At 46.3% G+C, this 23,135-nt stretch overlaps 2 protein-coding genes across 3 annotated transcripts; both read left to right on the forward strand.

Moving 5' to 3' along the window:
* The first annotated feature begins 136 nt into the window (after positions 1–136).
* On the forward strand, positions 137–11,793 carry LOC135805676 (serine/arginine-rich splicing factor 6-like). Of its 2 annotated transcripts, none has more exons than XM_065319759.1 (8): positions 137–551; positions 2,312–2,382; positions 2,942–3,175; positions 3,520–3,604; positions 6,191–6,264; positions 6,673–6,766; positions 8,463–8,569; positions 11,157–11,793. In XM_065319759.1, the coding sequence occupies exons 1-8, from the start codon at positions 426–428 to the stop codon at positions 11,275–11,277; spliced, it is 912 nt and encodes a 303-aa protein (XP_065175831.1). In that variant the 5' UTR covers positions 137–425; the 3' UTR covers positions 11,278–11,793. The 2 variants fall into 2 exon arrangements, with proteins under 2 accessions (XP_065175831.1, XP_065175830.1); XM_065319758.1 differs by having other exon boundaries at positions 140–551; positions 11,154–11,793.
* Positions 11,794–12,959: 1,166 nt separating this feature from the next.
* On the forward strand, positions 12,960–21,343 carry LOC135807128 (forkhead box protein L2-like). The gene is made up of 4 exons (XM_065321168.1): positions 12,960–13,677; positions 14,659–14,701; positions 18,394–18,586; positions 19,971–21,343. The coding sequence occupies exons 1-4, from the start codon at positions 13,235–13,237 to the stop codon at positions 20,768–20,770; spliced, it is 1,479 nt and encodes a 492-aa protein (XP_065177240.1). The 5' UTR covers positions 12,960–13,234; the 3' UTR covers positions 20,771–21,343.
* Positions 21,344–23,135: the final 1,792 nt, after the last annotated feature.

Below are 23,135 nucleotides of genomic sequence, written 5' to 3' on the forward strand. Positions count from 1 at the left end.
AGATCGTTCATTCGATCGAAGCCATTTTTGCCACAAAACAGGAGCAAAATGGAGCAAACATTTAACAAAATTTTGCCGCAAAATATCGAAGCGCCCCGAGCAAAACTAAAAATTTTAATAATTTGGGCTACACTTGCTAGCTGCACATCACCATGATCACCTGGCCAGTACTAGTGGCCACCAGGAAATACTAAAAAGGCTGGGTTTATGTACTCCTGTGAGCTGCTGCGCCGCAAGCATTCTTCCGGATTGTGGTGTGAAAAGCGTAAAGAAAGGAGTTTGGTGGTTACTGTACGAGTCCTTCCTTGGGTATTTTAGATTCTTTGTTCCTTCTCTTCTTTGGCCAGTATTTCCCCTTAGTGATACGCTGCATGCTGTGCAGAACTAGTTACGCGGAAGCCTAAAGAGTGCTCAGCAGCGGCAGAATGTCGTCGACGAGAGTTTACATTGGAAATATTAATTACGACGCTACCGAGAGGGAGGTGGAGAAATTTTTCAAGGGATTTGGTCGTATTCGTGAAATTACCTTGAAGAATGGCTTCGGCTTCGCAGTGAGTAGTCTGTTCCTTTCATTCTTTTTTTCTTCCACGTGTACATTTGCACTTTGTAGATCGTATTCCGATGGTCGTGTGGTTTCTTTTGGGATTCATTTTATGTCATTCATTCATTCAATCCGACATCCTCGGACCAATCATTCCTGGAAAATCAGGCAATAACCAGTGCCAACATGTGCTGCTGTCCAAATTGTTACTGTTACTCGTATTGTTGTCTTCAATCTTGATCGTCACTAGTTTTGGAGTCATCCAACAAAAAATCAAGCCTGTCACGTTATTTTCGGTGTGTTTTCGGAACTAATAATATTACTTCCATTATTATTTCGGTGATTTCGGTAAAGAAACCAGGCACCTAAATTTAGATTACATGTACATCTAAAAGGCACTTGAGTACCAGTATGCACTATGTGTGAAGGGAATGCTGGTCACCTAATCCAACATTACACCTGAAACCTGGCAAGTCCCCGGCACCGAAATTTTAGTACACCTAAAATTACATGTCTTAGTGTGCGCAAGCACCACTGCAGCCACTTCGAAAAACCTTACACACGCCATCTGCAACTCAAGTGGTCTCTTCGCTGCAAATTACAATAATTATCTCAAATCAAATATTCGGCCAGGAGCCATCATCAGGATTGAGGACACACACACACACACACACACACACACACACACACACACACACACACACACACACACACACACACACACACAGATACCCATGCACATGCCAAAACACTGAGACACGCACTCATAGTCATACTCACACTTGCATCAACACTCACACAAGCTCACACTCCGAATCACACCCACACTCACACAAAAATACCAATGTTTTACAGTATATAAATAGACGGTTGATATGTTGCTGGCTATAACTATACACCATAATAGAACAAGGCATGTACCGCTGCCCATGCTTTCCAATGTGTTGGGGCTAGTTGAACTGAGCAAAGTAATCATTGAAATGGAATGGAATCTGCATAGGTCAGTCTTTTTAGAACCGTCCAATGGGATTACAGTGTTCTCTCTCTCTCTCTCTCTCTCTCTCTCTCTCTCTCTCTCTCTCTCTCTCTCTCTCTCTCTCTCTCTCTCTCTCTCTCTCTCTCTCGGGCAATGAAACATTAAACTTCTGTCCCGTTTCTGGCTCTCCACCTAACAATTGCCTCCCGGAACTTATCAGTGACTTTTGGGAAAGTTCTTTGTCGATACCTGACCTGATCGTAAGACTAAAATGGGATCGGCATCTGACTGGTGCTGTTCCTGCTGCTGCTGGTGGTGGTGGTGGTGCAATGGCTGTGTAAGGTACCAGGGTAAGGTGCTGGCATATGTGTGGCCACCATTCCTGCAACTCACCAGGGCAGCGTAATGTATGAGGCCTAGTAATAGCCTACTAAGTAGGCAATTCGCACGGCGTGTAAATGCACTATAGCCCGTTTGTGTAGAGGTGCACGAGCGGCCTAGTGGATTCACATGTTCACCACACTTTGCAAATACCTACCGCGTCAGTGTATTCACAGCCTCAATCCAGCGTGCTCATGTACTTTTGCTGGTGGTATTTGCGCAAAGCACAAACGTGAGCACAAGGCTCATGTCCGAGTGCAAAGTACTAGTATTTTGCCAGCGCTTTCCTCGCATGAGTGGATATAGCTACCGCAGATTGAGTGAATATAGCTCTATACGCGCAAGTTTACGCATGGTGTGAATCGCCTATAGCTCAGACCACTGTATGTCTGCTGTACTGGTATTGTGTGCAGGAATTTGAAGACGTACACGATGCAGAGGACGCAGTGCACGACCTGAATCAGACAACATTGATGGGCCAAACGTGAGTGGACTAGGAGAGTATTCATTATGCTACTCAGCTTTGCTCCAGCAGATTTTAGATTCATAGCCTAAATGTAGGAAAAGAAGCAAAGGAAAACTGTACCTTGGCTTTAGGTTGGTGACAGATTGTCATTTACACCCCCTGCTGTGTTGGTTCTTGTAGCCATGCATTTGTGTGCTGTGATATTTGAGATAGCGGTATGCTGATTTGGTAGGCCTCTAGCACTGCCATACTGCCAATTCCAGTGCTAATATCTTATGCTACAAGAAAGCGTTGCACTAATGGCAATGCATGGATGATCTTATCTCTGTAGAGGCTATGCGCCGGTTACATGGTCATTTTGAGATGCCTTGTATGGAGTAACAAGGCCACGGCACAGCGACGCACATGCTCAGACGAAACCGCCGACTCACGCTGTATGCTTAGCTCCCGCATGCAGATCGGCCGACTCACCCTGTATACGTAGCGCCCAGAAGTGAATCCGCTGCTTCATCACCATGACATCATTTGCGTAACCTCTAGACTATACTTTGTGCGTGCTTTCTTTTGGTTTGTGCAGTGTAACTGTCCAATTCTCTCGTGGTCCCGGGTATAACCGAGGTGGCGGCGGCGGTGGTGGAGGACGAGGCGGTGGCTTCGGCCATGGTGGTGGCGGCGGTGGGGGTTACAATGGCGGCGGCGGTGGTTTCAACCGAGGTGGTGGCTACGGTGGTGGCGGTGGTTACCGTGGTGGTGGCGGTGGTGGTGACTATGGCTACGGAGGAGGACGTGGTGGACGCGGTGGCTTCTCAGGGTAAGGCAATATGGTCACTGAAAACTTGTGAAAGTGATGACTCCTGGTCAACGGTTAGCCACCCTGGCTGAAACAGCTACTTTCAACTCTTCCTCTCTCTAGAGCAGCAAGCTGCTGTGTTGCAAATTCTCCTGTGCACTGCGAGTGGGCCAGTAGCGAGTAGATTGTTAACACTGTTTTTAAAGTGGTGCCACTTGCTTCTATCCTAGACCTGGATGTCTGTTACAGTCACCGCTATAAATATAATCAATCCGATCCAATCCTGCTTGCCTGCACACACACACACACACACACACACACACACACACACACACACACACACACACATACATGTACTCACACAGGCACGGGCCCGGCGGTGGTGTGGCCACTCAAAGAACCGGATTCCGCGTCGTAGTGGAGAATCTCTCGTCTCGCATTAGCTGGCAGGTAAGAGAAATGTACTCGACCGCTGGGTGTTCTTATTGTGTGCATGCTTGTGTTGCTGCTGTTGTTGTTGCTGCTGCTGCTGCTGGTGCTCTTGTGGTTGTGGGTGTTGTTGTTGTGGTTGTGGTTGTTTCTGCTACTGCATGTTGGTCAAAGAAGATAGCTCCATGGAGAATTATGCAAGGCCTGTTCACAATACAATACATACAATACATGGCATGTCCATCTGGATGGAAAGAGGGTATGTAGTTGGGGGCAATAACAGTATTAATTTATTAAACATCACGCCATAGTGAAGTGCATGCGCCCTCGACTCCTCTCAGTTTGCGCTTGTACAAGTGCACAACGTGCGGAAAATCCTCCAAAGCCCCCTAATATCAAATACACAGGGCTGAAACAATTTGGTCCGTACAACGCCATTTTCTTCATAGGCTGTTGAAGCTCTGTGACCCTGAAAGGGTTTCACTAGCTTTTCCCAACAAATATAAGCAATGCACCTTCTGCATCCAGACCAAGGCTTTTGCCCTCCGCTCTGAATACACTGTGTCCCTTTCCCTCGCTCCCTGCACATGAACAAACAACTTGATTTTGTTTCTTGAACCTGTTTCCACGTTGAAAGCCATGTGACCTTTGATCCCGTCACGAATGATGGTTGAACGTGTGCACACGATGACTACGTGTTGTGGCTCATGAGTTGGAAAACAACCTGAAGAGCTTGATTGCGAAACGCGGTAATAGGCCATTCACACGACGTGCAAACTCACTGTTATCGTATCGTCTCCAAGGATGTTTACTCGCATACGATAAACTTGGACACACGTGCAACGTTTGTCCGGCACCGTGTGAACTGGATCACGGTTTGCCAGTGTTATCTTGATCACACGTGTGCAAGTGTTTGCACGTCGTGTGAATGGCCTATTAGCGCCAAATTTGAGATTTTGAGATCAACCCAATCAAAAGGTCCAAGAGCACCTTCAGGCAAAATTTCACATTCAAAATCTGACTAGAACCAATTCTAAACTGTCGGCCAAATTTGGGTTTGGATACAAACTACACAATCGCTTTTTGGCCATTATGCGAAAAGCGATGAAATGGATCTACAGCGTTTCCCAATGAAACTCTTTGTTACTACACTGAGCTCCTGTACTTGCATGCGTGCCCGGCGCCCTGAAACTGCATTGGTGCTGTACTACACAATAGGCTAATCTCACTCACACAGCATGTGAATTCTGATGCGGAGTGCCATAGTCCCAGACCACTTGTCTGCACATCAGACCCATGGCCATTGTGGTCGTCAGCAGCTCCTGATGACTTAAAAACCAGACAAATAGTCGTGTAGTACGAGAGCTGTGCTTTCTTGCATCTTCATTCTTGTGTGAAATAAAGCAGATATTCTGCCATAATCAATCTAGCCGCCTTTTGCTAAGGGCCATGTGTAAAAAATAATAAGCGTGTGCCAGAATTTTTGATTGTTGGGAAAACTTGCGGAGGTGTCCTCAGAATTGATGCGATCAATACTCCAAACTAGCAGTTGGCTACTTTTAAATAAGTTGCTATGGTGTTTATGAGGCTGCGCACCTAGCCAATTGGTCCAGTCTGGACATGTGTGTGGCGAGGGATATCGCATGCGCTGCTCTTGTTGTGTGTGTTTGCCGTACTATGATTGTGTGTATTCTGTGTTCCCATCAGCTAATCTCACCTGATTACTTACTCGCCGGGCGGGCTATACTGATGCACTTCTGCTGTCTAGGAATTTTGCCATTTTCTCCGAGATCTGCATCCGAGGCTTCTGTTTTCTGCCTAAAAAACGTGTGGGATTTGAAAACGAACTAGCATGACTTTACCCTGCCAAACATTCTCCAAGCCAGGCCAGGTGGCTTGAGTTGCAACCGAATGCATGTGGATTGTGGAAACTCCGTGGTACATTCTAGCCGTTGCTTACTATGCTGTAGAAGAGAGGCTTTATCGGCAATCCGGCATGACCCCAGCGAACCGCTTTCCGTGCTGTGACCGTGAAATGGAGACCGGGTGATTTACTGTGCAATTGCTCTCTTTGTACTCTCTGGGCGGTGCACTGTGTCTCCTCTCTCGCGATTATAATGTACACCGTATAAGGTTCATACTGGGTAGTCGGTTAGCGACATGGTATGTACGATGTTGTCACAGCTAGCCAGCTAAATAGTCTTGTGCATTTGGTGTACCTGCTGCTGCTGCTGCTACATATAATTGCTATCATACAGTATAGATGACATAGGTGTGTACCACCACACAGGCACAGTGATTCATTGAATTTGTTGCAGGCTTGCACAGCACCCTACTGACTTGTCAATTTCATTGGAGAAGACACGTCACAGAACATGTGCCTCGTTCCGGATTATCTTCGTCGTATGAGCATATCCTGTACTATGATATAGCGTGCTGCTGTCCTTTGTAGCCAAAGGCATTTTTTCGAACATTGCTGCTGTACCATCCTTGAATAGTTGTGAAAGATCTTCTGCCTTCGATCTACACTTGTATGATTGCTGACCGTGTGTTGTTCTGTTCATTGTGTTGCCTGGCTCTCCTCCCTTCTCTGTTGACTGTTTACAGGATTTGAAAGACTTTATGCGATCGGTAGGAGAAGTTACATTTGCTGACGCTCACAATAAACGCGATGGAGAAGGGTGAGTTTTTTTGGTACAGTAAAACTAAAGGCGACCACCTGTCCCAGCAAACCACTGCAACCAGGACCAAGGGATGCTATTTCCAGTCAAATGACCCTGGATAAGGATACCACGTTTTGAATGTCACTTGAGTGGTCGTCTTAGACAGGGTTCACTGTGTCTACTTCACTCCCTGCTCCTCGCTATCTAGCTTGTGTTCCTCTTGGAGATGATGGATGTGCTTTCTAGTACACGTAGGTCACTTGACGTTGTGGCAATCTGCCTATTGAGTATTGACAGTCAACTTGTATACAAAACAATGTTACTAGGTTTTCTAATTGTCCGCCATGTTGCTAGGTTTAGTCTGATTGTCGTGGCTGTACGTGCCGTGACGGCTTGTTCTGTCATCTGAATTCCTTCTGTGTCTAGACTCGTGGAGTTTGCCACATATTCTGACATGAAATCAGCTCTCCACAAGCTCGATAAGACAGAGCTGAGTGGAAAGAAGATCCGACTGTATGAGGTAAGTAGTACGAGGTGATTCGCAATTTTTGGACATGTCGCAATTTTTGGACAAATCAGTTAAATATGGAAGTAGAGTCCTCCTGAGTCGTTGTCCTTTCCTTGGTGGACAAATCTTTGACAAGAGTGTCTTCGTGTGGTCCTCAAGTTTCTTCGTGCCAATTTTTAGCGGTGAAGGCCGTTTCTTTCTGGGCGTTTTCTTTATTATTCTTAGGTAATGCAATGAGTAATTTTGAAAATTTTGATTAAATAATAAATGATTGAGGATTCCGTTGACTCTACGTCGCATAACGGAGAGAATGTCGACATGGGGGATGTTGTATCCCTTCCATCAACTCCAGGGACTACGTCTTCCAGCTCGAATCCGCCTGGAAGAGTCTCCTTGCCTTCTCAACCGGTGCGTTTGTGGAGGGGTTCTGGTCAGGAGAAATCTCTTTTAGCAGTGCGAGCGTTCCACTCACCTGGCACCAGTGAACACTTCCTAACCAAGAAGGACGCAGCGGCTAGTTACGGCGCTAGCCCTCCACTCTTTGCGAAATATGAGAAGGAGATGGGCCACACTGGAGTGCTCTCCTCTGTTCTTGAATATGACGTACATGAAAACCCTTGAGTGACCCTTTAAATTGTGTCACATTTAAAAGCCTTGAAAAGCTTGCTATGAACGGCCTGTCATTAGAACTCATATCAGCCGGTCTCATAGGCATAGCCTTACCCCATTTTCATGTCCTGTGCAAGTTTTACTTGTTCACACCATTGCAGACTGCTGCTAGATGCTATTTAATTTAGTTGTCCAATAATTGCTCGCATTGAAAAAGCAGTAGAAAAAGACACCTTCAATCAGGTCAAGTTGTGGCCGCATGCTTCAACTCTATGCCTTCAGGTGTGTGTGGTGGTGGTAAAGCATAAGTGTGCCAGTAGAAAAGCAAGAAAGAAATTTTATTTATCTTACAAACCAACATAATGGGGTGCTATTTAATTTGAGTGTCCAAAAATAGCAAATGACCTCGTATGAGTGTCCCACGCAGTTCCATTCACAGCTCCATTGCACTAGCAATGCTTTTCGTTCCTTGCTCTGACATCAGAATTTTTTTACAGAGGACAGCAATGAAAGCAACACTTTGTTAGCGGTACTCGGCACATTACACTGTGGCCAGATCTGGGATCATCATCTGAATAAGCCTTATGCACGTTGTACAGATGCACGAAATCCCGTAGAATCTCGTAGAATCCCGTAGACCCGTTTGGGTGTTGAATGTGCAGGACCCTGTTGTGTTCACTGCTATTTCCACTAAGAAATGGGCCCTGAAGGCATTTTATACGAAAACTTTTTTTCTGACAAGGATGTAGCTAGTCATTAATCTAACCAAAGTGAAGAAGCTGGAAAAGCAATTGTTTGCCATTAATTAGGCTAAAATTAGTTAACTGCGCATGCATAGCACACAATGAACACCCAACCGGGTACTTATGTACACACCTACGGTCCTAGTACAGAACTTTGTACATCTGTATAACGTGCTTAAGGGCTGTACAGTCTGCAGCAAGATTCTTGTCCCAGATGAGTAGCTGCTAAACATGCAGGTGTTCATGCAGGTTGCAATTTAACATTGCACTCCGTGCTCCGGCTTCCGGCTTTGCTGATCTCATTCACCTTCCGCGCGGTTTCTTTTGCTGTTCTTGTGTCCGTGCTCTCTTTGCAGGAAGCAGATCTCAACATGACGCGGTCTTCACGATCGCGATCACGCTCTCGCTCCAGATCTAGGTCACCGAGGAGAAGCAGCAGCCACAAGAAGAAGAAGAGAAGACAGTGAGTGACTGACCTGCTGGACACAGTAAAACTTCACAATGTAGCGTACATGCACTTCCAGGGGCCGTAATACCTGTACATGTACTTTATAGCCAAGAGGTCAACTGACTGGTATGGCATGTGCTATCCAGGTCCTCGAAAAGAGTACTTTGTAGCTGATGGCATGTGCTCTTCGGATACTTTATAGTTTTATGCTTAAGTTACACTGTTGTTGCTGTGGGTGTGTTTGTTGTTCCTGGCCATGTACCGGTGCTCAACTACCGGACTCCTGCCAATATAATACACCACTCGTCAGGCACGTGCACCGTATGAGTTTTTTGGTGTCTGGAAACCACCTTTTTTCGGGCAATCTTGCCAAAGGAAAAGCGTGCCTATTGGATTGCTTATCGTGCATCCACGTCGATCGACGGGCAGTTTACAGTACAGTGACTATGTCCTTATTTCGAAGTGAGAGAGAGAGTTGCTTTGCATGCAGTTCAAAATACATTATTCTCTCTTTCTTCAGTGGAGAGTAGCCACAGAGAGATCGATCTAGAGATCGATCTCTAGCTCTGGTTCGCTCCTGGATTGGCGATGACATTCAAGAAATCCGTCTTGTCTCGAAATTTGAGTCAAGCACGCGCGATGCAAGTCAGTTCAAGGATATAATTGACGATATCTCCTTCCAAACTGTTGACTCAAATCAAGATGATAGCCTTTCGTTCTCGCTCATGTGCGCAGCAGAGATGTTCGTAAAAAACGTTGTCGACTGGAAGACGTAAAAATGTGCGTCCCTGATCCACTTGCGCTGCTTCAGAACGAAGCGCTGCTCCGGCCGCGACTCAAGGACGCGGGGCTTCGCTTTTCTCCCGCGACCTTCCATCGAAGCAAGGTCCATAGCTCTTTATTGAAATCATGTGGAACATTGCCAATACATGCCGAAAATTTCGTCATAACAGAAAGAAAGATACGTCGAATGTAAGCAGTGTTTTGATGTAACAAACATGCCTGCATGGAGTGGACTAGTGAAGTACCAGACATAGTGTTATACTTATAGACTGTATACATGTAGCCTGGGCGGCTAGGCCTATCAAACTTTTACGGGTTCAATATGACAAACATGTATATGTATATGAGTACATTGAGTTTTGCACCCTCTTTGCAAATACTTTTTGAAGTGCTGGTATGTAAAAGGTAACCCGTACCCGTTTTATCCTCCTACCGGTTATACATGTACATGTACCAACATTTCCATGTAACATCGTCCCCTCCCTAGCCCTCCATTCCTCATTACTCTTATTTCTGTCCTTTCTACCCCTGTACCTGGTGCCCTCTCAGACGCGTTTGTGCCGGCATGATCTGATGATAGCAGTCGGAAGAGCCCTGCATCTCATCAGCACCGGTGTTCATTGGTGCCCTGCAACCCTGATCTTGAGCTCCCCCCCCCCCCCCCCCCCCCCAGCCTCCTCCCTAGCCTTCGCCGTTATCTCCGACGGGATGTTCGGGGGATGCGCATGTGCACAAATACATAATTATACAGTGGGTCTCCAGAAGTTTGTTTACCAACTCTAGAAACCCCCCTTTCAAGAGTCGGTGCACGCCACTGCTCGTATATCTTCGACATGAATGGTTGGGAGAACGCTGCGTGTGTTTGTTTTACACTGAAAATGCTAAATGTCAGCTCCGACAGGCCACAGGTCTCCGTTGCCTGCCATCAGTTGCTCGTTATACACTAGTTACAGTGGAGATTGGATACAACGACACTCCTTCGGGAGAGAACAAAATGTCACTTTATTCGGGGTTCAAGATTGGCACTTAGAAGTTAGCACTGTACAGTCAATAGTCTACAGCACCTACTACCAAATTTGGTCAGGATCTAACCAAAAAAGTGATGTTAGTATGCAATATGCATATCAAAACGCCAGGAATTTATTGCAGATGCGCATGTGCACAATTCATACGGATTTCAGATGTACATGTATGTGTCCTTACGGTGTGTACATGTACATCGTACTTCGGCTCTGCAGTACAGGGCACAGTGTACAACACGCTTGGCCTGGAGATCCTCGCATGTGAGATTATGTGACACAGTCTCACACAGACCTATTCCATGCAGTCCGCCTGATAGCGAAATTGCAGCCTATGTATGGGGAAAGTCGTTATACTCGATGCATTTTTCTTCGGGCACCAAAAATTTATCACTAAATCCGATCTGTCGTCATTTTCGCGGTTGTTGTACCGGATCTAAAATGTACGCAAAGGACTTGCTAAACGACTTGGGCAACAGAATTGTGTCGCTAAACTCAATCTGTCGTTATATGCAAGGTCGTTATATTCAATCTCCACTGTACCCCAGCATTCAGAAGAAGGCGACTAGATGTAGACGCATGTTGTAGCTCGTGATCACGGCAAAGCAGCCGAGTCACTGGCGGGGGGGGGAGGGGGGCATTCGGGCGTTTTGAATTCCTACCCTGTGTGCAATTTGCCTTGCCCACAACTCAACTGATTCAAACCTATTCGCCCTTGCCTCGTGACTCTCAACCCGCTTTTATTGCTCCTCATTGTTGTCGTACATGTATTTGTGACTCTGCTCCTTCTTCTCCAGTAGCCACCGAAGCCGCTCACGCTCCGAGTCCAGAAGCAGAAGTAGAAGCGTTAGCCGCAGCCGAAGCAGAAGTTATAGTCGCAGTCGTAGTCCCTACTCTCGTTCTAGGAGCAGAAGTCGATAGACTAACTTTCTCGCACTACAATGCAATTGCATGGGGTGTTGCTCATACAAACAGCCGCTTATCTTGATGTTCGATGTGCTAGGGGTGTGTTGTGCGTTGGCCTTTTGGCTGTGTGCTCGTGTTTGGTGCATGGGTGCGTGTGTGTGTGAGTGTTTGGTGTGCGTGTCTGTTGTGTGTTTGGTGTATGTCTGTGGTGTGTTTGCGTGCTGTTTGCTGAGCTGAACTAACAGTGCTTGGAGTAGGACCTGGTTATGATTCTTGAGTGTTTGTTTGTGCGGAGGTTATCCTTTTTGGTGTTGTTATTATGCCTTGCCGTCCCAGTCAAGATTTCCCCTCCCCCCACATATTTATCTATTGACCACATTATTATAAACCATACCGGAGTTTTCTGTTTTGTTTTTTGTTTTTTTGCTTCTTCTTTTTTTTCTCCATTTCTTTTCCTGAACTTGGTTATCTCAAACCCCTGCTCCAACACAAAATGTGGTGTATCCCTGAATCAGTTTTCAGTACACAGTACTCCTTTGTTGCATGGTTATGTATTTGTCAGTGACATATTGTACGGGATTGGGGCTGGGATTGAAGGCATGAGTCAGAGAGCTGTGACCTAGCTGGGGTTTTTTTCAGTCTCATGTAGAGCCTCCTACACTACAGGAGCTCCGGTGGATTTGTAGCATAGTGTGTGCATTGCATCTCCCCTGCCTGTGGTCTGGCTTCATGATCAGGGGCATAGCAGCCGGCCCGGCCGGACCACTTTTTTTTTTTTAAATGCCCAAAGTGCCCAGAATGCAGGATTTTGCACCCTAATTTCAAAAATTTGAATTCAATTTCCCAGTTGGACATCCCCGCACCCCCCCCCCCCCCCCCCCCCCCCCTCCGGCCGGACCACCTCCAACAGCGGTGCTACGCGCCTGATGATAGCCCATCCCGGCACTTCATGACCTACGTCCTACAGGCTACTGACTCAGTACAATACAGTACCTGGTGCATGGCATTGCACTACCACATTCCCTGGGCACAACAGCCTCTCTCACACAGGCAAGCATAACGCCAAGAGTGATGCTGCATGGGCCCAGAAATGCCAGTTTGCCTTATGTCACGGATCTGTTCGATGTGCTAGGGGTGTGTTGTGCGTTGGCCTTTTGGCTGTGTGCTCGCGTCTGGTGCATGGGTGCGTGTGTGTGTGTGTGTGTGTGTGTGTGTGTGTGTGTGTGTGTGTGTGTGTGTGTGTGTGTTACGCGATGGGCATGTCCGAGGTCTGAGGTGTTTGGTGTGTGTGTCTGTTGTGTGTTTGGTGTATGTCTGTGGTGTGTTTGTGTGCTGTTTGCCTGAGCTGAACTAACAAAATGTATGTCAAGCAGGGAGCCCTAGGCCCTACACATGTGTGGGGCTCCTATGCCCAGTGGCCTCAGCTCACTTGAAGAGGGTAGTTCAAAATGGCCGCTGCCGCAGACCGATGTCCTTGGCTTGGACACTTATTTTTGACTGCTTTACAATGTCCAATTTCACAAACAATGGCACATTGTGCTGTGAAGTGGGGAGGAGTGATAAGCTCCATCCAGCCTCCTGATGATATCAAGAGAAGATAAAACTGTTTATCTACTCTTGAATATTGAAAGCGAAAAAGCAAAAAAATTACTCTTTTTGTACGAGAGATCTCTGGGCTCGTTCCCGGTCCAGATCCCGGATATCCGGATTGCGGATCCCGTTCCTGGCGTGGCCCTGGTTGCTAGCATGCCACTGGTTGGCTGGTCGTTGCTGGGTCCCCCAGCGACGCATCCCCACGCCAGGAAGGCAAGGAGACGACGCGCGCAGGCGAGGTACGGTTTTGGTAGAATGCATTTCAGAGGGTTCCAGAGAAATGGACACCGAAACGTGAAGCTCCGTCCTTCCTCCTTCTGGATCTTTAGTGTGCCAGCTTTTAGATAACCCTACTCTTGGCTAGAAAGGAGCTGAGAGAATGTCCTTGGGCCCCGTAGCCCCTTCTTGTAGTGTACCTCACACGGACGATGCATCCAGTCTTGGCAAGAGCCAAGAGGAAAGAGTAGACAGCCACCAGCAGCAGACTCACTTGGAATTCAACGGCGGAGATCTGAGCGATCTGGGCTGGCTGTCGCAATACAAGCCATTCCCTACTGTACCTCGCTCGGAGGAAGCGGACACTGTTGCCGAGTCTGTGGAGTCCAGCATTCAAGCCCAGCAGCGGTCAGCACTGTCGCAGAGCTGTTTACCCTACAGCTACAATGTCGATTGCAACAGCAATGGTAACAGGAATGGTGCTAACAACAAGCCCATCTGCAGATGGCCCAAACCAGCCTTCAGCTATTCATGTCTGATCGCCATGGCACTGAAGAAGAGTGAGACAGGCCAGCTCCCTGTGCACGATATCTATGACTTTATGGAGTGAGTAGATCTACTGGCACATGTACTGTACGTGCAATGATCCACCTTGCCACAATGCTGTCTGACATCATAATACCTAGTGTACAAGTGTGGTGATAAATGCATGTTGGGCGTTGTATGCGGTGTGAAATTCAACCACAAACTACTAGTATTCCTGTTCTGTGTTTTGTAGTCCTCACTCCTCACTGAGCACATTGCTGAAGGCAGATGACGCAATGCTGTAGCTGTGCTCCGTGACATTGGCTTGTGCCTGATCAAACAACGGCTGTAGTGCGCCGTTCCTGGAACTCTGTTTGGCATCATCGAGACGTTATGGTCAAAAAGATTCTTTAAAACTGTATTTGACACTAGTGGTTGGACAATATGGTAGTAGCGATGCACCTGGCGATATGGCGGTAAGCACACGCCAACCCACACACACACACACACACACACACACACTCTCTCTCTCTCTCTCTCTCTCTCTCTCTCTCTCTCTCTCTCTCTCTCTCTCTCTCTCTCTCTCTCTAAGCTGCAAAGTTACACTCTGGTACAGAGCTCTCCTCACCACCACCATGGCCACCGCCATCACCGACGCCGACGCCACCGCCACCACCACCATCAGATCATACATACAGCTGCAGTGGAGTCTTCAAATTTATTCTTCTGTTTTCAAACTCCATGCGAAGACTTCCAAGGACACGGTGATGGTAGTGATGGTGGTGGTGGTGATGGTGATGGTGGTGAAAACAAAAGCTCTGTATCAGCGTGTAGCTTTGCAGCTTAAAGAGCGGGTGTGTGTTTAACGCCATATCGCCAGGTGTGTCTTTATTACTCCGCTTTACCACCGTATTCGACCATAAGTACAGCTGCAGTGGAGTCCTAACATCCAACCTCTTGATAATAGCGGTGTCCGAGTATCTGCGGTTCACCATGTATCCCCATACTCCGTCTGTTCAACTCATGATGTGCCTACTTGTCTGTGCGCTTGTCCGGCTGCAGGTCAAATTATCCCTACTTCAAGACCGCACCAGATGGTTGGAAGGTCAGTGTACCGGTCTAGCCTCTCTCCGTTTGTACCTCTTTTGTTGTCTGACTTCTCCTATCCTTGCAACTGCCTCTGCTTCTACAAGGAGTTGTTGCAGAGTGGCACCCTGAGTTGATACAAGAGTGTTTAGTAGTAGCAAGAGTTCATAACCCCCAGAGTGTGCAACGTCACACAGATCTCTGTCACGACTCGTTTTCAACATTGCGCCATTTTCATGTAGCTGCGCGTGCAGGCCGCGACATTCGCTACATGAAAATGACGTAATGTTGAAAACGAGTCGTGACAAGACCCTATCGCGCGTTGCACACTCTGGGGGTTATGGACTCCTGGTAGTAGGGCTCTCATTATGCTGGCACTTCACCTGCACCTCTTCGCCTCTCTCGCATGATCACATGACGTATGCCAACAATGCCCCCCCCCCCTCCCATTCACATACATGTATACAGGCATGCAACCAGAGAGCTTGCACTCATGGTCGTTTGAGTTGCTTGCCATGTGTGCGTGATTGAAAATCTCCCCGTGCTGTGTGCGACGGTGGGGGGACATTTGCGGGTTGCAGGCATCGTGGTTATACCTCCGCGGAATATGCTCGTATTTTTACCGATAATTCTTTTGAGCATTGCTCAAAATTTCGACCGATTATTCCCGTAATTCCACCAATAATTCTCACAATAATTCTTTTTTCTTCCCTTTTTTGCAGATACCGTGCCGCGTACGGGTTTTTTGCCACTTGTACGGGCAAAAAAATCACGGTTCGCGTGAAACTCGGCTGGAAGCTTTTTTTTCTTTCTTTTTTGAAATACCGGGCGATCAACTTCAGGATCATGAGCTTTTTGGTACAAATCAGGGTGTTATAAATGGAAAAAAATTGAAAAAAGGGGGGCATTGCTCAAATTTTACCGATTATTCCAAACAAATTGCCAATAATTCCCGTTTAAAAAATCACACCGATAATTCCCGAAACTATGCCGGCACATTCCGCGGAGGCCTAATCGTGGTAGAGCCCACTATGACTGCCATGAAATTCTCTATGGAGTGGGTGTGATGGTATGGGACATGTACGGGATTCCTGGACTAGGCATATTGTCACTACGTCATGAGTATAGTATACATGTATACATGTATGGTACACACTGCACATACCTACAGGCCGATAATCACTCTGTGCACACGGAGTAGACAGCGTGCGCGGCTGCTGACAAGGACACATGACTTGCGCCTACTGGCCACTCACACGTGACCACTTGGTCACAAGTTAGCAATGAAACTAGGCTGATGAAGTTGTAACTCGGAGTTTCGTGGCTATCCACCACTCCTCGAGCAACATCCTTGTCTGAGGATTGCTGGATAGCCATGAAAGTCCGAGTAACAACTACCATATTTTCCGGAGTATAAGCCGCACCCCCCCCCCCCCCCCGCCCCATTTCTTTGCCACGAAATACATGTAGACATCTACTAGTATACAAAAGAGAAAGGACCAAGGAACTACAAGTTACACTATACTGTCCACTAACACCACCAGTTACTAAACAATCAGCTCATGCGGTAACATTGCACGACACTGACCGACGGTACTGACGTTCTACAACTAACTGGCTAACAGCTCTAGCACATCTTGGATGCGCACTCCAACAGCCTTCCAACTTGGAAGGTTCTAAGTTATAGAAATAACATAAGGAGGGGAAGGTGAGCGCAACCAAGATAAGCACGAGCTATCCTATTTATGAGAAAGGACCAAAATGTTAGTCATGTTACTTCATGTAGTACATGCTATCCCTAGTTTGTGCCCAACGCTATCAACAGTTATAACAGTTATAACAGTTATAAGCATTGTGTTGTGTAGTCAGATGATAGAGCTTATCATCAGGTCGTTGAATGTCAGTACGGTCAGACCTCAGAGTCGCTTATCCGGTCCTCTTTTATCCGGATCCCTCACCATCCAGAAGAAAATCGTTGGTTACTGATTTACAGCATATGGCATGCATATATACAGTAGGCGTGTTCGATTATCCGGTTCCCTCGCCTATCCGGATATTTTTGTGGAAAACGGATGTGTGCGGTTGAGCGAGGTCTGACTGTATCATATCAGTCAGTATTGTGCTAGCTGTTGCACCTTCTGACTACACTACACAACACCTTGCTTAGAACTGTTAAATTGTTAATGTTGGACACAAACCGCGGAAACCGTACCTTTTGTAACATGTGCACGTCAAAAAACTTCTTCAAAAAATGATACGATACATCGTAGATGAGTTATCCTGAGATACGGCAAATCTGAGATACGGGTAGTGCCCAGTCCCAAGGTACCCGTACCCGGATAAGAGACGTCCGAGTGTACTTCAGCCTAGTTCCATTTCTAACTTGTATTTTGGAACTGCCGTCATGGTATTGAGCACATTTTGCGAGGGTTTAGCAACATAGCCTATGACGACTTGGTTACATTGTATAGAGGTTTATATTCGATTACATCATCATTACATCATCAGTTGCGATAATTATTTGGCAACGTAGCCGCACGGCATGTGATGCACTAGCTCAAACAAAACCATGGAAATCACCGACTCATGCTAGTAAGCTGTATACATAGCGCCAAGAGTACATAAACAAGAGTGTGCAACTCCGCAGCTAGCTGGTACAATCAGACCTCGCTTAACCGCACACATCCGTTTTCCACAAAAACATCCGGAAAAGGCGAGGGAACCGGATAATCGAACACACATACTGTATGTATGCATGACATACGCTGTAAAATGGTAACTAGCGATTTTCTTCCGGATAAAAGAGGACCGGATAAGCGAGGTCTGACTGTACATGGCATGGTCCAGAATTTTTTTGTGGACGTTACCTTTTTCAGAACCTATGATGCATGTCATACAAAGCACGTGCAAGGCATGCGCTGGAAGACGGCTTTCATTGCGAGTTTTATGTTTCAAAACGAATATTTTAAATCTTTTTCTCCCGCTTCTGAAGCTTTTTACCGTACTCACAGTGCAAATTTAGCGAAACCCTGCTGAGTTCACGCGGGCACACACTCGCAATGCCTGCCTCGTACGGTATGACCAAGAGTGTGCAACTCGACGATCCCTCAGCCCACGGCGGAATGTTTTTATGACATCAGTCTTTGGCGGCGGTTTGGCTCACTGATGCCATCATGCGTAGCCAGAGATCAAAGTACAAATAATTTGTACAGTACAGCTACGGTAGTCGAAGCAGAACAACGGACGATAGATCGATGTGTCTTGAACCTGACGAACTCTCACCGTATCTACAAAACAAGCGCGGGAAAGCATACCCACTTCATCATACTTCTGCCAAAGAATGACGCAATAAAAAATTCCGCCGTGGGTGAACCCATCGCAGCTCAAGACAGGAGTTGCACACTCTTGGTATTGACTCATGATCTCCAGAAAAGGTGACGCCAACAAAAAAATTCCGCCGTAGTCCAAACCAATCAGAGTTGCACACTCTTGTCTATGTACTCTTCTTGAAAGCGTCCATACTAGTAAGCGTTTCCGCTGACTCGCGCTGTATACATAGCGTCCATAAGCGGTTCCGCTGACTCATCACCATGACGTCATTTGCATAACATCTATATGCGCGAACACCCGATTTGTAACCTTGCGTCTCACCAGAATGCAGTGTCGTGCATTAGTATTGATTGATTTCCCTCTTTGTGTGAATTTGTACAGAACTCTGTGCGTCATAACCTATCACTGAACAAGTGGTTTGTGAAGGTCGACACTGGTGATAAATCTGTCAAGAAGAAAGGCTGCCTGTGGGCCATCAACGAGATACGTCGCACGGCCATCGAAAACGAAATCTCGAAATGGTCACGGAAGAACCCGCATGCCATCCTTGCTGCAATGGCGAAGCCTGGACAAGGTAGGACTCTCGAAGTACTAGTAGATACAGGACCGCCGAAAACAGTCTGTTGCTCCAGCCATACCATACATAGCCTTTCATTTCTTTGGGTATGATACCGTAAAAGCCCATGTTTAGGCCCCGGGCGTATAGAATAGCGGAAAACGTATGCGAGAGGCGGAAAAAAATAAAAAATGACCAAAAAATAAAAAAAGTTTATTAGACCTTTGTTCACACTAATCCACCAATACACCATGCAAAATAGCATCCATAGTTAGCAACTAGTATGTGGTAGGAGCTTCTGTCACAATCTGTGCATGTGCAGCTAGAGTGTGCACAAAAAATGGCGACCTCGCATCATGTTTCGCGCAGGCCAGGCCACATTATGTACATGTGCATGAGTGTGCTGGTCCCCACATGTACAGTCAGTGCAGCACAGTTTTTTTTTCTTTTTTTCTTCCAGACTCCTGAATCGTATGCGTGCGGGTGACGAGAAACATAGAAATAAAAATGTGTGGCCTAACATCAAAGAAGTTGAGAGGCTGTGTGCAATTTCACGATTTGAGTTGGTTTGTCAACTGATGACCATTATGATCTGCTTTTCGCATTACCTCAAAAGAGGCAGTAAGATCTGCTTCTTTGTATGTTGAATTGAATTGTGATTGAAAAGTGAATGTTTTGGACTCGGACCAATTCACCCTTGACCAGAACGTTTCCGGTGATGCGCTTTGTTTCATTGCAGTTGTCAGCAACACCGGCTGACACTCAGCAGCTACTTATCACACCAAGGCTTGTGATTACTGTAATTTCACTAATTTTCGGTGTACTTTAATTTTCGGTACTTTCGGTGCATCTGCTTCATACCTAAAATTTCAATACACTGAACAAACACTAACACACATAATCCAATAGGGAACTGCTTCTCTGTACCGAAAATTTCTGTTCACCTAACCTGGCCTTTTGCCCTCATACCGAAAATATTGAACACCGAAAATTTCTGAAATTAGAGTACTGAGTTGTTCGTTTCAGTGATCATATCCACCATCAAGGGTGGGCCTGGGAAAAGAGCGGCTGCTGTAAATTATATTTCATTACAGCAAATGATATTTGTAAACTGAGAAAAATTCATGAAAGAACATTTGGTGGTTGTCTAACTTTACAAGTTCCGTCGGTCGCGGGTTCCTACATACATGCATGGCAGGAGCATTAGCAGGAGCATTATGAAATTTATGAAATAAAAACAAATACAAAATATAATTGATTTACTTTACTTCAAGTATAAGGGAGAAGCGATGTCATCTACACATTTGCATGAGCTTATATGCATTCTGTAATGTTTGAATTGACATATCCTGACTTCTCGTCTTTTCGATGAAAAACATTTGCTCCATGTTCTTTCCTGCAGAGAGTGGTGACATTGGCATTAGCCAGACTGACTTGACTCACCCATCCCTGAGTATGCCTCCGAGTGGTATTGGATCAACCGCAGCCTGTCCAAACCTTGTCATGCCAATACCACAGTATAACCTGCAGTATCCAATGGCGGCCATGGCCACAGCAGCAGTACCAGCATCAGTACCAGTCACTTCGTTGCCTGTGACCACTGCAGCAGCCACCGCGGCAGTGTCAACAGCAACGGCATCCGTTACGCCGGCAGCGGCTGCTGCAAGCCATACAGCTGCCACGGGCACAGCAGCAGCAATGCATATGGGAAACCCCCTGATGACCATGTCGCCATTCGCTTTGCCCGTTCTATGGCCTGGCTATGCTATGCCTGTGCCAGGGACTGTACCCGTCACCAATGGCGTGCATGTCCCTGGTGGTATCCCTGTACCTGCAGGTATGCCGTCACTTGCTGCTTCAGTACCAGTACCACCAGGAACTATCCAGGTGCCTGGTGGAGTTATGATTCCCCCTGGCATGGCAATGGTCACTCCGTCATCGACATCTACAGCGGTACCCGCTTCAGCTGCTCCGGTGTCGTTGACAACAATGGCAGCGATAGCTTCAGGCGCAACGACAACAGCAAATTCGGCTGCGCCTGAGCCAGTGTCTGTATCCGCACCCAGCAACGAACAAGCAGGTTCCGAGAGCAGTTCACAAGGCAGTTCACAAGTACCTGTCTCCGTCACAGCCACAGTAGCACCAGTAGTAGCTCCAACTGGTGCTCATACCCCTCCGTCAGCCAGTCATGACGCATCGTGAACACATACTTCAATGCATCTGACGTGAGAGGGTGAGACATTGTGACCATGTGGACTCTTGTTTTTGCCTTTATCCCTCCCGTGCGGGTATGAATCCGCCTTTGGATGGCTGCCATATTGGCTTATCATGTCCAGTTCGTCACAGGACTCACTGCCATCTTCATGCTGTATCAATTTATATCATATTTCGGATGAGTTTACTCAGCAGTCATGCTCAAGTGCAGTATAATTCCAATGTTGACATATCTTATGGCATACAAATTGGAGAATGATTTTCAGATTATCTAAGCCGATATAGAAGTATGTTAGGCACTTGAACTTCGTAACATTAACCTCCAGGCAAATCATAAATGTTTTTTAAACCAATGAAAAGACTCGTCTCAGAGAGCACCACTTCCTATTTTACAATGTAAGTTGTTGCGTGTAGCACATAGCCTGTCACATAGCGGTTAGCGGACATACATGCCAATGTTTATCTTCAACCGATCGTGTATGCTAGCCATGAGCCGTTGCCACCGTCTTCACTCCTGTGACTGCTGCTTCTGCTGCGTTTGTCATCATTGTCAGGGCCTTATTTCTGAAACGGTTGACCCACCCAATCATGAGACCCAAAGTACGTAAAACCCGGCCCAGTCAGGCTGAATTTTACTTAAGCAGGGATCTCCAGATCCCTAGCCGTGCCCGGGCCCGACCTGATTTGATGCAACTTCGGAGAGCAACTGAGACCACCAAAACAGGTGGAAAGGAGGCCACCGTCCATGAAAAAGCTAGTCATTTTTAGTACTCCCTGTCTGGTGCGGTCTATCAAGGTGCACACCATGGAGGGAGGATCTACTCTCTGGACCTGGTGTGCAGTGCACTGTACTAATCTTGACTCTACTCTCATCTCAGGACAGAAGACCACATACTGCACTGCCCGCATATCGCAGGGAGTAGTATTTTCAACTCCCGACCCTGATGCATACAAATTGTATGGTTTATGCAAGAATTCATATAATATGTACTGTAAATATACAAATTTTCAGCAGCTATTTAATTTCGGCTATATTCGGCACTGACCCAAAACGCCGATGAAATTTTTCACAGCATCTGTCGCACTATACCATGCCCTCTACCCCACGCCGAAAATAAATTGCCGCCAAAATGTCAAAAATCGTAGTGCCGAAATTTTGCAGCGCCGAAATTTTGTATATTTACAGTATCTAATATTGACTGAGTACGAGGTCAATAGGGAATAAAAAAACCTCGGCTTTTATTCCCTATTGACCTCGTACTCAGTCAATATTAGATTTATCACGACTAGCCAAAGCCTGTGTTCAATCGCTAAAAAGGAGTCAAATATAAGCGGTCAATATAGCCCAAAGGAGTGAAATATTTATTTTATTTATTTATTCAACATCTAAATAAACATAATGCTTCCGATGGCAGCCAAAACGGGAAGATGTGGGTGATAGCCAACCATGGTAAAAGAAGGAGAAGATTATATACATGAAAAGGAAACAGCCGAAAAGCTATTATTGATTAGTTTTTACTTGCAAGTATTATTATTATGATGCACTCAGTCATCAGCAGGCCCTCAGATTCACTTTAAATTCTTTCAATGATGCAGAAGTCTTCACTGAGTCAAGTTGTAGCCATGCAAAAATCTATGGGAGTCTTTTAAAGGGAGTGATAAATGGGGGTATACCGGTAATGGACTCTTGGTTTATGGACTGTTGACGAAGTGTTTTAAAACATGTTGTACAGTCATGTACAAAGCCTATTCGGTACTCCCTGATACACTACGTAGCTGATTTCATACACTGTACGAAGATCGAAAAGTGCATACATAGTCATAGGGTTTATGCAGTGTATCAAGAGTAGACCTACGAGTACATGAAAACCATGTACATGTACATGTACATGATTGTACTCAAGAGTATAGAGGACTTTCCATTACATCACCTTTTTGGCGCCTTCCCGGTGCCCACCCAAAGATCACCCATAAGACAAGTCCGTGTCCTACGGTAAAATGTGCTTGGGTGGCAAAAAGAGAATCAAATGTGTTGTTCGGTGTACGGTTGAAAATGATGTTGCAGGCCGTCGCAGTGGTGAAGCACTTTTGCTTTTCTTTGATGTGGTGAATAGTTTCGGTAAGTCGCGAGGATTACTAGCCGCAGTTACTCTACTGTTTATTCCAGCCTTGAAGAGGTGTTGCCGCGAGAAGATTGACAGAATCCGTGGGCCCAGTACATTGATCCATATTTACCTATGGACGAAGACCTTTCAGCCAATCCCCCTGCGTTGGGTATCCAGGCCTCTCTAAATATTTAGTGAATGTCCCCAGCACATATGCAAAGGACTCTCTAAAGTCTTACAATAGCCCT

Source organism: Sycon ciliatum, chromosome 1, assembly GCF_964019385.1.
Source record: "Sycon ciliatum chromosome 1, ocSycCili1.1, whole genome shotgun sequence".
In the NCBI taxonomy this organism is placed as follows: Eukaryota; Metazoa; Porifera; class Calcarea; order Leucosolenida; family Sycettidae; genus Sycon; species Sycon ciliatum.